Consider the following 18,072-nt stretch of genomic DNA (forward strand, 5'->3'; position numbering starts at 1 on the left):
AGGCTTGCAGGGTATAACCTTTGGTTGGTTGATGATGATACATGGAGGGGATTGTAATCATGGCAATGAAATGATACACAATAGGATGAATGTAAAACTAATGTTCTCCCATGTAAACTATCACATAATTCACAATAAAACATTTTTAAAAAATAATAAGGATGATGAAGAAGGATAACCCTGATGCACACATTTTACACCAGGCAGTAGTCCCTGTTCTCTTTGGTCTAAGTACAGGTGCCACATGAGCACAATGAGGTGTTCTGGAATTTCCATTCTTTAAAGTGCTATCCAATTTGTTATGATCCACATAGTTGAATATCTTTGCAGAGTCAAAAACACAAGTAGTAGGGGGCGGGTTTCTGGGATATACCCTTTAGGTGGTTGATGATGCAGGGATTGGAACCATGGCAATGAGATGATATACGATGGAATGAATGTAAAATTAAAGTTCCCCCATGTAAACTACCATATAATTCAGAATAAAACATTAAAAAAAACAACAACACAGAAGTAAACATCTTTCTGGCATTCTCTGCTTTCAGCCAAGATATATCAGCAATGACATCCCTCTTTCCACATCCTCTTCTGAATCCAGCTTGAATTTCTCACAGTTCCCCATCAATGTACTGCTACAACAGTTTTTTAATTGACTAGCAAAATTTTATCTGCGTGCAATATTAATGGTATCGTTTGATAATTTCCTCATTCTGTTAGGTCGCTTTTCTTTCGCAAGGGTGCAAATATGGACGTCTAACAGTTGGCTAGCCAGGCAGTTAACCATCTTCCAAATTTCTTAGCCTAGACCAGTGAGTGCTTCTAGCTTAGCCACTAAAATCCTTGTGAATAGCAATGAAACACTGTCTGATATAGTGCCAGAAGATGAGCTCCTAAGGCTGGAAGGCAGTCAAAATACAACTGGGGCAGATCTGTCTCCTCAAAGCAAAGGTGACCATATGACTGGGGTGGAGCAAAGCTTTCAGAACCGTCATTTGCTGATGGCGCAAGACTCAAAATAAGAAATAGCTGCAAACATTCATTGATAATTGAAACATGGAATGTACAAAGTATGAATCTAGGAAAATTGGAAGTCATCACAAATTAAATGGAATATATAAAGATTGATGTCTTAGGCATTAGCTGAAATGGACAAGTATTGACAATTTTGAATCAGAGGACCACAGACTTTGCCATGCCAGGAATAACAAATTCATCATCAAAATGAACATTTCAAGATCTAATTTGAAATACAGTGTTGTCAGTGATAGGATAATATCTCTACGTCTACAAGAAAGGCCAGTTAGTAAGACTATTATTCATACTTACACACCAACCACCAAAGTCAGTGATGAAGAAATTGAAGACTTATACCAACTTCTACGGAGTCCTGGTAGTGCTGTGGGTTAATGCGCTTGACTGCAAAGTTTCTTTGAATCACGAGGTCAGCAGTTCAAGCTCACCAGTCACTCCTCAGAAACCCTATGCAGGATCACTATGGGTCGGAACCAACTCGAAGGCTCTTAACAACAACCAACTTCTTCAGTCTAAAATTAATCAAACATACAATCAGGATACATTGATAATTACTGGTGATTGGAATGAAAAAGTTTGAAACAAAGAGGAAGGATCCTTAGTTGTAAAATATGAGCTTAGTGATAGAAAAAATGCTGGAGATTGAGAGAATTTTGAAAGACCAATGACTTCATTGCAAATACCTTTTTCAATAATATAAAGCAAATGAAAGAAATATTGAAGTAAAAAAGCTGAAGGGAAAATTTCAAAGCACAGATCAGAAAGACAAAGTATTGAAATGTGCTAAGATACGGAGTTAGCAAAACAAAAGGGAAGAACTCACTCAGCATTTCTCAAACTGAAAGAACTGAAGGAAAAAAATTGAAGCTTCAAGTTATAACACTGAAGAATTCTAGCCTTCAATAAGGATTGCACCTCATTGTTAAAAAAAAAAATCCTCGCAACTGGAGGAATAAATAACATCATGAGAAAAGGAGAAAGATTGAAGTTGACAAAGACTTCATTTTGCTTGGATCCACCTTCAAAGCTGGATTCTACAAAGAAAAACATGGCATCAGGATTGGAGGAAGACTTATTAACAACCTGCGATATGCAGATGATACAACCTTGCTTGCTGAAAATGAAGAGGACTTAAAACATTTACTGATGAAGATCAAGGAACACAGCCTTCAGTATGGATTGCATCTCAATGTCAAGAAAACAAAAATCCTCACCACTGGACCAATAAACAACATTCTTATCAATGGAGAAAAGACTGAAGTTGTCAAGGACTTCATTCTTCTTCGATCAACTATCAACACTCGCAGAAGCAGCAGTCAAGAGATCAGACGACGTATTGCATTAGGCAAATCTGCTGCACAGGAACTTTTTTAAAGTGTTGAAGAGCAAAGATGTCATCTTGAGGACTAAGGTGCGCCTGACCCAAGCCATGGTATTTTCAATAACCTCATATGGATGCGAAAGCTGGACGGTGAATAAGGAAGATCGTAGAAGAATTGATGCCTTTGAATTGTGGTGTTGGAGGAGAATACTAAAAGTGCCATGGACTGCCAAAAAAAACAGTAGATCTGTTTTGGAAGAAGTACAGCCAGAGTGCTCCTTGGCTAAACTTCATCTCTCATACTTTGGACATATTGTCAGGAGGGAACAGTCGCTGGAGAAGGATGTCATGCTGGGTAAGATGGAGGGTCAGAGAAAAAGAGGAAGACCCCCAATGAGATGGATCAGCCAGGTGGCATCATTGATGGCATCAAGTGTGGCGGTGGTAGTGAGGTTGGCCCAGGATCAGACATTGTTTTGTTCTGCTGTGCATGGGGTCGCTATGAGTCGGTTCCGACTCGATGGCACCTGACAACCTTCAATGCTCATGAAAGCAGCAGTCAAGAACTCAAAACAACGATGTATTACATTAAAGTGTTCAAGAGCAAAGATGACTCTTTGAGGACTAAAGTGTGCCTGGCCCAAGCCATGGTATTTTCAATAGCCTCATATGCATGTGAAAGTCAAAAAGAAGGAAGACCAAAAAAGAACCAATGCATTTCCATCATGGCACTGGAGAAGAATATTGAAAGTACCATGGACTAACAGAGGAACAAACAAATGTGTCTTGGAAGAAGTACAACCAGAATACACCTTAGAAGCAAAGATGACGAGACTTTGTCCCTTAAACTTTGGATATGTTGTCAGGAAGGACCAGTCCTTGGACAAAGCCATCATGCTTAGTAAAGTGGAGGTTCAGTGAAAGAAGACCCCAGTGAGATGGATTAATAGCAAGACAGCAACAACGGGCTCAGATATAACAATTGTGGTGCAGGACTGGGCAGTGTTTCGTTCTGTTGTGCATAGGATCATTCTGAGTCAGAACTGACTCGATGTCACTTAACTACAAGAACAAACATGGACAAAATATTGAATGACACAAGAAGCCTGAAGGGAGGATGGAAGGAATTCACAGAGTCACTGTGTCAAAAAGAAATGGTTGGTGTTTAACCATTTCTGGAGGTAGCCTATGACCAAGAACCGATGGTATTAAGGAAGAAGTCCATGCTGCACTGAAGGCATTATCAAAAACAAGGCTCAGACGAGAGCCCTCTGAGATATCTGTGGTACTGGCGGCAACATGGACAACTGGAGAAGGAGCATGAAGCAGTGCAGTTGATGGCAGAGGCTGAGACACGAGTCAGAGCCTCCCACTCCTTCCTGTGAGGGCTGTTTGGAGGAAACACAAGACTAGAAGCGGCTTGTGAAATGTATACGAGAACTGCAAATGTGTTCAAGATGGCTAAATTGGACTGCTGCTGGAAATGCATTTTGTCAAGCAGCCAAGCTCCATATGCAGCCTCAGAGTAAAACACGATTCTGCTACCAGTTTTGTGGATGCTGGGAATGCTTACAGAAAGGCAGACCCACAAGGGGAGGTTTACAATTGCAGTCAAGCACCACATTACTGCTGCTAAGATCTAAGAGATGGAACTTGTAGACACCGAGAAGGCTAGCTGGTTTTACCCACCTTGAAGGATGATCTTTTCTTGGGAGCAGAGGAGGGCTGTAATTGGAGTTACACATGTATGACATCCCAGAATAAATTTTGTCTGCCCCTACCAGAGGCCTTTTCAGTAGAATTCATATTGAAGAGATGTTGTGCATACACCCCAATTAGCATATCCCCTCCTAAATGAGTCATTTCTTGGAAATCCCCGCCTATCCCTATGAATAAACATGATGCCTTTCCCCCCCACACCCAAAACTTTTTAAAACCCCAGCAAAGCCTTTGTTTGGGAAGATAGGGTTTAGCATTGCATTAAGCTTTCCCCATCCTGGTGTCCCGGTGTGGCATTGTGGGTTAATGTGCCAGACTGCAAAGTCTTTTGAACTGCAAGGATGTGGTATAAGCTCACCAGCTGTTCCTTGGAAACCCTATACAGGGTCGCTATGGGTCGGAACCGACTAGATGGCACTTAACAACAACGACATCCTGGTGTGGTGCTGGCTGTAGGATAAGCACTGGACCACAAGGTCATTTAAACCACAAGGTCAGTAGTTCAAACTCACCAGCCACTCCTTGGAAACCCTAATCAGGGTCACCATGAGTCAGAACCTACTAGCCTGCACTTAACAACAACAACAACATCTTTACTTGTAAGCATTTCCTCTAATAACCCTTTGCTCATATGGGAAGAAAAAAAGTCTCCAGGAATTGATGGAATACCAATGGAAAGATTTCAACAAATTGATGCAGTGCTGGAAGCAAAAATTAATATATATCAAATGAGGAGTCCTGGTGTGGCGGTGCTGTAGGAAAAGCACTTGACTTCAAGGTCAGTTTGAACTGCAAGGTCAGTGGTTCAAACTCATAACTGCTCTTCAGAAATCCTGTACAGCGCTATGAGTCAGAACCGATGCAATGGTACTTAACAACAACATATCAAATGAGCAAATCAATCTAGAAAAAATACAACCAGGATGTTCCTTAGAAGCAAGAAGGGCAAGACTTCAACTAGCTTACTTTGGACCTATCGTTGGGAAAGACCAAGGACTAGAAAAGGACATCGATGATTGATGGATGGAAATGAGGGAAACCCTCCATGAGGCAGATTGACACAATTGACTAAACATACCAATGATCATGAGATGCCATAGAACGTTTTGTTCTATTGTACAACTAACAACAACATGCCAGATGGAGATAGGTACTATGGAGAAAAATGAATCATGGGAAGGAGACAATGAGGGCTGTTTGGGGAGAGTTGCTATTTTTAAGTAAAAGAATCAGGAAAGAACTCACTGAGAGATGATAGCTAAGCAGAGACCTGCAGGAGAAACAGGAAGGAACATGTAGCTCTCTGGAAAAAAAAAAAGTCTTCCGGAGGAAAGCAGCTCGTGCAATGGCCAGGAAGCAGGACCTTGGCTGGAGGAATGGTGAGGGGCCTTTGGAGTAGAGCCAAGGGAGCTAGAGGGCAAGTGGGAGGAGACAAGGCTGGGGAGGGATGACTCTAGTTAGCCCAGTGCTTGAGGGGCTCTGTGAGGCTTTGTTTTTGCTGAGTGAGTTGAGGGGCCAGCAGAGGGGTTTTGAGCATGGACTTTCCTAGATCCCCCAATCTTTAAATGTTGGCTGTGCTTAGTGACTTTCTTCCAAACTGTACAATATGGAAAGGGATGAAGGGAGGGGGAGTAACTTTGCAGTGAAGATGCCTGCCAAACACTACCTCAGGTCATCATGGTCAATACCAAGAGTCACAATCATGAAAGTGGCACTTTACCTCTGTAGTCTTCCTCCAAAAACCCCATAACACCAAAAAGACCTGACCAGGACTCCTCAAAACTGTCAAGGTTATCAAACAATGAGTAACTAATGGACATGAGGTAAAAACAAAAATCTGAATAAAGTGTATTGTTGTTGTTGTTGTTATGTGCTGTGGAGTCAGTTCCGACTCATAGCGACCCTGTACAGGGTTACTGAGGCTGTAAATCTTTACGGGAGCAGAAAGCCTCATCTTCTCCCATGGAACCACTGGTAGTTTCGAACTGCTGACCGTGAGATTAGCAGCCCAACTTGTAACCTTGAATAAAGTGTGGACTTGAGTTAATAATTGTTATTGTTAGCTGCCATAGAGTTGGCTCATGCACAATGAAATGAAATGCCGCCTGATTCTGTGCCAGGTCTTTCTTCCTAGTCTCTTAGTCTTGACGCTTCCTGAAACTCGTTCAGTGTCATACTCTCCACTGACAGATCAGTGATGGCCACACTGAGGTGCATTGTCTACAAATGGAACCCGGGTCTCCCATATGGAAACCAAGAATTCTACCACTTAACCACCATGCCCTGTGTTTGTTGTTGTTGTTGATGCCCTGTGTAGTTAATAATTATGTATCAAAAATTAATGAATATCAATTAATGGTATATGTGGTGATGGTGGTATGCCATGGAGTTGGTTCTGACTCATAGCAACCCCGTACAGGGTTTCTGAGGCTGTAAATATTTATGGGAGCAGAACACCTTATCTTTCTCCTGCAGAACCTCTGGTGGTTTCAAATTGCTGACCTTGAGGTTAGCAGCTGAATTCGTAACCACTACATAAACTGGTGTATGTTCTGCTGTGTATATTCACAACAACAGAATACATTATTTTTAAGAAGAAAAATGTATCAGTATTGATTCATTGTAACAAATGTATCAAGAATTGATGCTTTTGAGTTACGGTGTTGGAGGAGAATATTGAAAGTGCCATGGGCTGCCAAAAGAACCAACAGATCTGTGTGGCAGGAAGTGCAGCCAGAGGGACCTTGGAGGCCAGGATGGCCAAACTTCATCTCTCATACTTTGGACATATTTATCAGGAGAGACCAGTCACTGGAGAAGGATATCATGTTTGGTAAGGTGGAGGGTCAGAGAAAAAGAGAAAGACCCCCAACGAGATGGATTGGCAATATGACAGTATCAATGGGCTCAAGCGTAGCAATAATTGTGAGCTTGGCCCAGGACCGGTCAGTGTTTCATTCTATTGTATATAGGGTCGCTATGAGTCGGTACCAACTCGATGGCACCTAACAACAACAATTAATGTAAAGCATTAATAATAGAGGAAACTGGGAGCAGGCTCTATGGGAACTTTCTGTAGTGTAGTGTCGTCTCAATTTTTCTGTAAATTTAAAACGGTAATGAAAAATAAAGTATTAAAATTAAGTTTTTTAAAAGTGGGGAAGGGAGAGCAGGGAGAGAGAATGTTTGTGAGAGAGAGGGAAGGAGGTGAGAGGAAGGGGAGAGAAAGAAAGAAGAGAGAGAGGAAGGAGAGAAAGAAAGAATCTCCGGAGGGAGGGAGGCTGCTGTGGGAAGAATACACAGTAGGGAATAAAGGACAGAAGTGAGGAGCCCAGTTTGGAAATTACTGCAACAACCAGGACAAGTGATGGTGGTGGCTAGAGCCACAAAATCTGAGAAGCCGCCGAGTGTGGTGAGGGCTGGAAGGACTGTGATGGCTGCCAGGTGGCTGTGAGAACACGGCATGAGGGGCGACTCTAAATAGCTTTGGGCCTGTGCCACTGTGATTGGAAGTTGCCCCTTAGTGAGAAGTGGAGGACTGCCAAGGAGCAGGATGGGGATGGGAGTCCAGATTTGAGTTTCTGCAAGTTCAGTTTGAGGTGCCACCTACACATCCATGTGGAGATGTCAAGAAGGGAGGTGGTTTTCTGAGCAGAGCTCAAGGCCAAGTCCAACTGATGACACAGAGTCAAATTCAAGGGCACCTTGCTCATAAGTAGATGAGGTCACCACAGGGATGAGCATGAATGGAAGAGAAGAGGCCTTGGGAATTGAGCATAGTGCTTGAGTCAGGGTCATGGTGTTGTGTGCTTCCAAGTCCATTCTGACTCATGGCAGTCCAATGTTTGCAGACTAGAATTGTCCCAGAGGGTCTTCACAGTTGTGACTGTTAGAAAGCAGATCACCAGTCCTGTCTTCCAAGGTGCCTGTGGATGATTTGGAACTGTCAATCTTTCAGCTAGTTGAGCACTCAACCATTTGTGCAACCCGGGAATTCTGGGAAATAATGAGGAACTGGCAAAGAGACTGAGAAGGTATGGCTTGTGTGGTCCTTGGAGGAGGAGGAGGGGAATGATATGTACGTTCAATGCTGCTGGGAGACCAGCTCAGATGAGCCCTGAGTACTGACTTGTGGGTTCAGCAGCATGGCAGTCCCTGATGACCTAGACGAAAGCTGTCTTAGTGGCTGGTGGGAGTGAATGCTGAATTGGAGTGGGTTCAAGAGAGGCTGGGAGGAGAGAGACCACACAGTCTACCTAGACCGTTTTTCCAAGGAGTCTTGCTGTAAAGTGACAGAGAAATGGAGGAAGTGTGGAATCAAGAATTTGCTGGTTTTAGGGCAGAAGTGACAACATATCGGCCTGGGTATAATAGTGATCCAGGTCTGATGGTGAAAAACTCGGAGAGAGTGGTCCTTGGGTGGGTGAGAGAGAAATGGGGTAGGTGCACATGTGGAGGGACTGGCTTCAGAGTGGGGTGCGCCCACCCTCAGTAAAAGCTGGAAGGGTCAGGAGATGGGCACAGACGGGGCTCAAGACTTGCTATTAAGAACGGGGAGTACTGGGGTCTGATGTCAGGATTTACCCTCTTCCCACCACACCAGTATCCTCAGCCTCCACCCTGGGATGGAAAATTTGGGAATCCACGTAAACATAACCACTCTTAGCTGATGCTCACATAGGGCATTGGTCTTGCCTACAAGTCTCTCTGGAATTCTTTTCACCAGGTAACTGCATGCTCATTTTCTCAAATCTCCATTCAAATGTCACCGTATCCAGAAGATTCCCCAATAAGAACAGTATGTGTTCAACACACACCAGTACTCAGTAGCCTCCTCACTCTGATTTGCATTTCCAGATGTGATGCTACAGGTTAATGCACTGGATTGCAAGGTTGTTTTGAACCAAAAGGTCCATGGTTCAAGCTTACCAGCTGCTCCTCAGAAACCCTATACAGGGTCACTAGGTGTGGGAACTGACTCGAAGGAGAGGTCAGGGACTTCCGTTTTATTCATTGCTGTATCTCTGGAGCCTAGAACAGGGCCCAGGATATAGTCAGTGCTCAATTAATATTTCTTAAATGAATGAATCTGAGTACAAGTGAAAGATTTATACAGCATGGTATGAAGGGTAATGCCAATAAGTGTGACTACATAGCATCCCATTCGGTGGAGAAAAGGAAATTCAAGTGGGACTGACCAACACCAGGACTCAAAGTTGGGCGTATGATTCAGACCTGGCCAATCAGAGCCTACAGTAATGGCTACAGTAATGGACATATGAGTCACATGACTAGTCAGCCCAGGACTTTTGCTAGAATCCTAAGAAAAGACATTTGCTCTTGATTTTATTGAGGTTGTAACTGTAAGAATGATGTGGACTTAGAGCCGCCAAAAAGAGGGGCTGCCTGAGCTTGAAGCCAGACATGCCCACACAATGCAAAGACAGAAAACGAGACAGGGCCCAGGTGCCATGATTTGAATTCTTGGATCCAACTATACCTGAATCTACTTTGAATATCTCAGTTTGGGATCCCTCCAAGATTCCCTTTGGCTGAAGTCAATTAGAGTTGGGTTTCTTTCTTTAGCACTGAAAACAAATCCTCTAACTTATAGGCGGTGCACAGGGCTAAGAATGAATGTCTAAGAGAGAGGAAAAACAAACCAGTGTGGGAATCCATGAGGAGTCAAATGTAAGCTGGATGTGATTAAGTTCCTTCAAATCGGTTTCGACTCATAGTGACTTTGTACAGGGTTTTGGAGGCTTTTAAATCTTTGTGGGAGCAGAAAGCCTCATCTTTGTCCTTCAGAGTGGCTGGCGGGTCCAAACCGCAGACCTTGGAGTTTGCAGTCCAGTGCTTATCATATGGAGATACCATGTTCCCCAGATGTGGTTGTGGTGGTGTACTGTGGACTCGGTTCCAACTCATAGCGACCTTGTTGTATAGGGTTTCCAACCCACCACCACTCATCTGTCAGTTTGTCGTACTGTGGTGGCTTGTGAGTTGCTGTAATTCTGGAAGCTATGCCACCAGTATTTTAAGTATCAGAAGGGTCACCCATGGTGGACCGGTTTTAGATGAGCTTCCAGACGAAGACAGACTAGGAAGAAGGAGTGACAAACTACTTCCGAATAGTTAGTCACTGAAAACCTTATGAACAGCAGAGAAACACTGTCATATATAGTGCCAGAAAATGAGCCCCTCAGGTTGGAAGGCACTCAAAATGCGACTGGGGAAGAGCTGCCTCCTTAATGGATTGGCAAAGTGGCAGCATCAATGGGCTCAAGCGTGGCAACAATTGTGAGATTGGCCCAGGATCAGCTAGTGTTTCATTCTGTTATGCATAGGGTCGCTATGAGTCGCTACCATCTCGATGGCACCTAATAACAACAACATAGGGTTTCCGAGGCTGTAAATCTTTACAGGAGCAGAAAGTCTTATCTTTCTCGCATGGAACAGCTGGTAGTTTCGAACTGCCGACCTTAAGGTTAGCAGCCCATCTTGTAACCAGTATGCTACAGCAATTGTGACTGTGTGTGTAGCTGGAATGTATGAAATGAATGGTTCCTGATTCAGAACACAAAACGGACCCAAGAAAATCTGAGTTGTGATGGGGCTTCGTCACATCTGGAGCCCAGTCCTGCTCAAAACATGAGCAGCTGCACCATTCTTGGCCTCCCTGGCTGACCAGCTACACTTGAAGGAGGGCAAGGTCCTAGGGAGGGAGTGTGAGAGGAGGGCTGATTTCCAATGGCCAGCGAAAACCGTTTGTAGCACTACAGAATAGGGACAGGCAGGAACCGGAAAGGGGACCCCAGGAACCACTGATTAATCGTAGCCACGAGACACACCCACTGACTCTTAGCAACCAGAATAGAACTGCTCCATAGGGTTTCCGAGACTGTAAACCTACAAAAACAGGCTGCCTTATCTTCCTCCTGCAGAGTGGTTGGTGGGTTCAAACTGTACCTAGTGCTTAACCCACTGTATCACCAGTGCACCTCTCACTAGGACTAGGTTGCACATTTCATACAGCACATTCAGGAGCTAGAAACTCCAATGGGTAAGAGAGAGGCGGTTTAAAGTCTAAAATTCAGACCGTTTTCAATCCAGGAAGGAAGGGAGACAGGACTTGGCTGAAGAGACCATATCAGGACACTGTCTCAGTACCTCAGGCATGAGAGGACCATCCAAGGCCAGGCATGTCAAGGTGTAGTTCTTGGTGAACTTGTGTTGGCTCTCAGAGCCCCCCATGTTCCTGTCTCAAAGTGCATACAAGCGCATGTTGAATAGTCCAACCTGGATATTGCTCTATGATAAAACTTCATGGGGGAACATGGTGACTCTGTAAAAGAAGCACTGACCTGTGAACCACAAGGTGGATCGTTCAAACCCACCAGCCACTCTGCGGGAGAAAGACAAGGCTTTCTGTTTCCACAAAGATTTAAGGTCTCAGAAACCCTCTATAGGGTTGACGGAGCCTAACAACAACACCTCATGGTTTTGCCATCGCTGAAGACAGTCTCTGCTGTGACATTAGCAAAGTGCTCCAGTCCAGGGGGAACCCCTTGGCCCTAAAACCTTGAACTCAATGGGAGAAGAACACTCTGGTACTTAAGTCCAGCTGCTTCACCTGTGAGCAGAGAGCACCTGGGCATGCTCGTTAGCCTCCCTGAGCTGTTTTCCCGTTTACAAACAGGAGGATATTTTCAGGACCGAGTTGCTGGTAGAAGCTCCAGTATGCAAAGGGCCAATGCCAATACTTGCTACGTGATTATTATTAATACTAACTCCAAGAGGTCCTTTTCACTGATTGGGTGAGTCTCTGTTACTGACAATCTCGAGTCCTAGCTACTCTCGTATGCAAGTATCTGAAGGAATGACTCCATGCCAAGGAACCAGTGTGGGAAAGTGTGTTTGAGTGTGTGAGGCAGGTGTGATGTGAATTGTGTGATTGTGCAGCGTGTGAGGTATGTGCTGCGTGTGTGGAGTGTGTGAGATGTGTGGGGGATGTCTGTGTGTATGCAAGTTATATGCGAGTTGTGTATGTGTGTGAAATGGAGGCTATATGAAGTGTGTGTGTGTTGGTGTATGCTGCATTGTGTGCAGTGGATGTTACTGTGGGAAATATCTGTGTGTGAAGTGTGTGCCCAGGGCTGGTAGCAGAATCTGGCATACACACCTACCTGTACCAGATTTATGGAATTGCTTCTTTGGGTTTGGAATGTCCCTTGCTGTGATCTCCTGACCTCACCAGTCATCACCTCCCAGTATCCCTCTCTACCCTCTCTCTATCTGTACAGCAGCCAGTGGGGCTGGACTCCCACTGGTGAACTCAGAACCCACAGCCTTCAGCTGTCCCCATCAGTTGTCCCATCTTGCCCCCAACCCACCCAAATGGAAAGAGGTGATTTCACCCACAAAATCCACACGAGGCTGGTGGCCTCTAGTGACTAGGCGCAAGCCCAGGGAGGGTCCAGAGGATACCATTGGAGCTGGGATGGTCAGGCCACAGAGAGAAGGCCCCAGGGGCTGGGGCATCCCTGGTGGGCCCTCGTAGAACTGCAGGTAGGACCTGGGGCACAAGGGTCCCACTCCAGGGAGGAGATGTTTGGGGGCACTGGAGACACAGAAGTCAGGCTGTAGACCAGAAAGAAGAGAAACTGTAAGCTGATCCTGTCACCAGGGACTTCTGCCCACATCCAAAGCCCGCAATCAGTGTCCCGGGTCACATGTGAAACCGAGTGTAAACATTAACAGCAACCTCTCCCCCTGCCACGTCTGCCCGCAGAGGTCCACCAGGTCAGCTGCAGGGAAAAATGGACCCTGGAGCCAGGCAGCCTGGATCTAAGCCTGGCTCTGCCCTGTGTTAGCTGTATAACCCTGAACCAGTCACTTACCCTTCTGAGTTTGAGTTTTCTCATGGGAAATGGAATGATTAAGCAATATTGCCAATCTCAGATTTGGGGGAGGATTAAATGATTTAATTCAAGCCCACAATCCCTTATCTAAAACCCTGGAATGCATTTCAGAATTTTCCAGATGTTAGAAAGATTGGTATGATATACAGTATGTGATGGTATAGCAGCTCTCTGGAATCAAACACAGTCATATTTTAAACACAATTATATGAACACTGTAAACTGGGTAAACAAACAAAGACAATAAACAGTCTTCTCTCAATGTAAGTCAGATATTGCCAATTAATTACTTAAGGACAAAGTTGGGTTTTCAGAGAGCTTTTTGGATGTTGGAACTGCAATAAAAAGATCGTGCTTCAGCCAGTGCTCGGCACTTTCCTAGTATTAGAAGTGTTAGCTATCATTACCGACGAGGGAGATACAGTTGGCACCTGCCCACCCAACAGCTATTCCATTTCAATTTGTTAGAAGAGCCCTGATTTTGTCAACTATCAGGAAGCAGACAAGCCAGATCCCTTGCTGATGACTCTAAATTAAACCTTGTAATCCTAATTGTATTTGACAGGTTTACGAATTGTCCTGTGACCTGGCTCTGGCAAACAAGATTTATAGAGAAGTCTGCTGGAGGTTTCTGGGAAAACTTTTTCTTCCTGGTAAAAAAGAGGAAGACCTAGAGTGAGCAGTCCCCCTCCCCCCTTTTTCCTTTAAAAAAATTTTTTGCTGTTGAAAGCTATTGATCAGGGATTCAATGCTTAGCGCTACAGCAACCATTTTGTAAGCATGAGGTCATGAGAACTACAGAGATGCAATGTTAGATAACCCAATTAGCAAGTGTCAGATAACAGTCTTAATTTTGTGCTTACTTACTCATCTAGTTTCTGCTTCTAGGTATGGTTTTTAAGTTTGTTTCTCTCCTAACCCCACAGCACCTTCCTACAGAATCAAAGCCTCTTTTCTAAAGTACAGTCCCTGGCAGGGATGGAAAGTCTAGTAAGCAAGGTCATGTGGGGAAAAACATGTGAAACTGATCATAATAGATTAGTAAGTAAGCACAAGTAAGCCCCCACCTTGGCCTTCATCCTAACCCATGCAAGCGGAAAGAGGTGACTTCTGCCCCTACAAAGAAGTCCTATCTGCCTAAGCTGCAGACTTACACATCTCCATAAGCCTAAGGCCATAATGGTTTAAGCCCCACTTACTCTGGCATCCTCGCAGGTACAGTGAAGACTAAGTGGGATAAACGCTCTCACTGCTCTCACTTTTTCAGGATAGGAAGAAGAGGACGTGGGTTTCCTAGTGCATAGCAGGGATGGACACCAGTGGATGGTTGAGGACCAGCAAGCATGAGGCTCCTCAGGGAAGAAATTCTCCTTCAGAACTCAGGATATGGGAGCATTTCCCCATGTCTTTGCAGAACCACTAAAGCAGGGGCCTGCCCCAGAGGGCAGGGTTGGGGGGTTTTGATAGTGAAAAACAAAAGAGCATCTTCTAGGTTCCAGGCACTGTCCTAAGTGTCTTGACTGGTTTATCTCAGTCCTGGTGATGCTGTGGATTAGGCACTGGACAGCTAACAGCAAGGTTGATGGTTCAAACCCATCAGCCGCTTAGCTGGAGCAAGATGAGGCTGTCTGCTCCTATAAAGATGTGCCCTCTCAACACCCTGTATAGAGGTCGTTATAAATTAGAATCACTTTGATGGCAATGGGTTTGGTTTTGGATATCCACAATACAGCCCATGATGATCCCCACTTTATAACTGAAGAAATGGCGACTTAAAGAGGCAAAGCATCAGTCTCAAGGATACAAACAGGAAGAGGCAGAGTGACTGTGTGAATGTTCTGGGCTTTCTGACTCCCAAAACCCACAGTATTTCCCAATGTCAGCCTTAAGGGCTGTCCTGCCCAACCCCAGGCATCTGTGACTAAGAGCTCTAGTCTTGGAGTCATCAAGCAAAACTAGACACAGGTTTTCCTAGGCTTCTCCAAGTCAAACAGTGATGATGGGGGAAGCAGAAGTCTCTAACAATGGGGGGACCTGAGTCTCCTGCCTGCCCTGGCCAAGTCCCCTCATGTTCGCCTGTCTCCAGGGCAGACACTGTCAGGGCACATGCCCCCAGCGGAAGCAACCTCTGGGGCAGGCGAGGGAGGCAGTCCTCCATCCAGCCATGCTGTGCTCAGCAGTGGGGCAGACCTGCAGAATCTTCAGCTTGGAGTCTGGGGACCTGGTTGGGCCAGGGGAGAACACAAGTAGCAGGAGAAGAAGCTCCTCTGGGCTCTTCACAGTAGTCTTATGCTTTCTGTTCCAGAGAGTTGCCATGGAGATTTGGGGCTGGAGTTTGGGGAGAGAATGTCTACTAGTCCCGTGAGGACATGGAAGGAGTCTCTCTGAGGGCCTTGAGAGGCAGCAGGTGGTAAAGGAGCACTGGCCCAGGAGAGGCCTTGGGGCCTCTGCACTCACAGTTCCCTTTGGCTGCAGTGATCTTCTCCCACAGTGCCCCAGGACTAGCTTCTTCCCCTCTTTTAGGTCTAGGCTCACCTGGTCCCTCCTCAGACCACACACACTTCCTGGACCACCACTCAATCCTAATTAGCACTCTCCCTTCTGGTCATTTGGCCCCATCCCCCCAAATTTATTATCTCAGCACTCTCCGGAACTATTTCTGCCTCTTTATTTTTTGTCTGTTGTTCATTGGTTACGTTTCATCGAGTAGGTTCTGATTCATAGTGACCCTATGAGCAACTGATGGGTTTGAACCACTGACTTTGTAGTTACAAGTCCAACGCTTATCCTACAGCGCCATTCCACAAGCAGCTTGTTTACCTCTAAACTCCTAGACCACAGAGCAGAATGAATGTGTGACCCGGAGCAAATGAGCTCCATTTTTTCTAGGCTTTTTGGGGATTTTACTTCCATGTGTATAGAACAAAGGTCATGAACTAATTTAGGCTTTTCCAAACTTGTTATTAGTAGAAAATTCTTTCAAAAGATATCTTACATGGAACCTTTCTCTAAAATATTCATTTACTAATTAAAATAAATTCAATCCTGTCATAAAACAATATAAAAGCATACCCACTACCAATAAACTTTAAGGAAGTTGAATGACTCAAAACGCACACACAAACCAAAGCCATTTAATTTTTTAAGAGTTTCTTTCAGGTCCTAACTTCTCACTTTAATTTTACTACTGTATTCACAACAAAGTTCTTAAGTGATGTCACATCTTTGGAGGTAAATAAGGTGCTATTTTTGCCCCATACCCATCAGTTTACTGAAATAGGTCCAAATTTATTCATTTAACTTGAATGAATCATTTTTGTAACTCAGGCTATGGTCTCTGGGTGAATGTTCTATGTGCACTTGAAAAGAATATGTTCCGCTGTTATTGGGTGATAATTGTTCTTGCTAGGTGTCATGGAGTCCATCCCAAACCATAGCAACCCCATGTGACAGGAGAACTGTAATCCTTAAGGGGTGAATCAGCAAAGTCTTTCTTCCTCATAGAACCTCAATATAGAACTTTTCATGTCTCAGTTTCCTAATCTGTAATAGTTTCAACTTCATAGGTACAGTGTAAGGATTAAGGAAATTAATACAAATGGGGTATATAGAATAGTGTCTGCCACATAGTAAAGTACCCAACACATGTCAGCTTGGACTATTAATGTCATCATTATTGTTAAAGTAGTTGTTCCATGGTTGAAAAAGTCCACAAGGGGGAGGGGATGGAGAAAAGGACTACTGCAAATGGTAGCCTCCAAGACACCACTTCAGAACACCAGGATTCCATGAGAAGACTAACAGCGATGTTAGTCTTCTGGAGCCAACATCTGACGCAGCCAGGATTTCCTACCTACCGCGTATTACATCCAAAAGGAGCCCTTGGGTGATGCAAACACTTATCACACTTGGCTGATATGTTAGGCCAGGTTTTCTAGAGAAGCAAAACTAGTGAAATGTTGTTGTTATGTGCCACGGAGTCGGTTCCGACTCATAGCGACCCTGTACAGGGTTTCCGAGGCTATAAATCTTCATGGGAGCAGAAAGCCTCATCTTTCTCCAATGGCCGCTGGTAGTTTCAAACTGCTGACCTTGCATTTCTCAGCCCAATTCGTAACCACTATGCTACCAGAGCTCCTTAGTGAAATATATATATGTGTGTGTATATATATATATGTTTATTATCAAGGAAATGGCTTACAGTTGCGGAATCCCAGGTCCCCAGAGGAAGAGAGAAAGTCCCTTCCTCATAACCATTATATTGGGAGCAGGCCACACCCCCAAGGAAGCATCTCAAGGTCAGTGAGTGCCAAGAAAACCTTTCCAAACTCAGCCTGTGTCTCCATGGCAACATTTCCCTCAATTCCACTCACTTGTAGACCCAGGTGGTGGTCACCAGCGAGCAGAGCAAACAGTTCATCAGTTCCCATTAACTTTCAGTCCTAGAAGGCGGGTGTTCTCTGATGGGCTGACTTTTATTGCCTTGATGCCTCTGAAATTCAAAATGCCTAACTCTCAGCATTGTTTTCTGCTTTTTTTCAATCAAGAATCAATCACCTGCTGGGTAGGTTTGCATGTCTTTTTAAATGCAAATGTACCAATTCTGAAGACTCTGGGTGGGGCTCAGGATTCTACCAAAAGCCCCCATACTTTACAAAGGCCTAAAGCAAAAAGCATGTTTTTTTCCTGGCAAATTCTAACTCTCCTTTTAACAAATCCAATCAAGCATAGGTTTACAAGCTCTCTGTAATCATAATTTCCAATATTTTATCACACATGTATGTATATTTTACAATAATAGGAGAAACCAAAATCCATAAGACAGTAAAACACACAAGTCTTTTGAAAACACTTATATTCAATCTTTTCTTCTAACTTGATCTAACCCCATTTATCTGCATATGGCCTTGGACCTCTGGTAGGATGGATTCCAGTAGGCCCAGGTCCTGTATCTACCATCCTTTTTAAAAGTGCGTCAATGGCACCAGGCACCTCCAGAAACTGTTGCTCTTCCCCCTACTGAAATATTTTGTCCGATGTCCCTTAGTTCTTTCTCTAACAAAACCTCATAATTTCATA

At 44.4% G+C, this 18,072-nt stretch overlaps 1 protein-coding gene across 1 annotated transcript; it reads right to left on the minus strand.

The window, feature by feature from the left end:
- Positions 1-12,436: 12,436 nt before the first annotated feature.
- LDLRAD2 (low density lipoprotein receptor class A domain containing 2) lies at positions 12,437-15,151 on the minus strand. Its single transcript, XM_006878421.1, is given in 4 exon segments — positions 12,437-12,645; positions 12,648-12,822; positions 12,824-12,879; positions 15,070-15,151. Coding segments are annotated over 4 exon segments (522 nt in total).
- Between the last annotated feature and the right edge of the window lie 2,921 nt (positions 15,152-18,072).

Source organism: Chrysochloris asiatica, unplaced genomic scaffold (assembly GCF_000296735.1).
Source record: "Chrysochloris asiatica unplaced genomic scaffold, ChrAsi1.0 scaffold00047, whole genome shotgun sequence".
NCBI classification, from domain to species: domain Eukaryota; kingdom Metazoa; phylum Chordata; class Mammalia; order Afrosoricida; family Chrysochloridae; genus Chrysochloris; species Chrysochloris asiatica.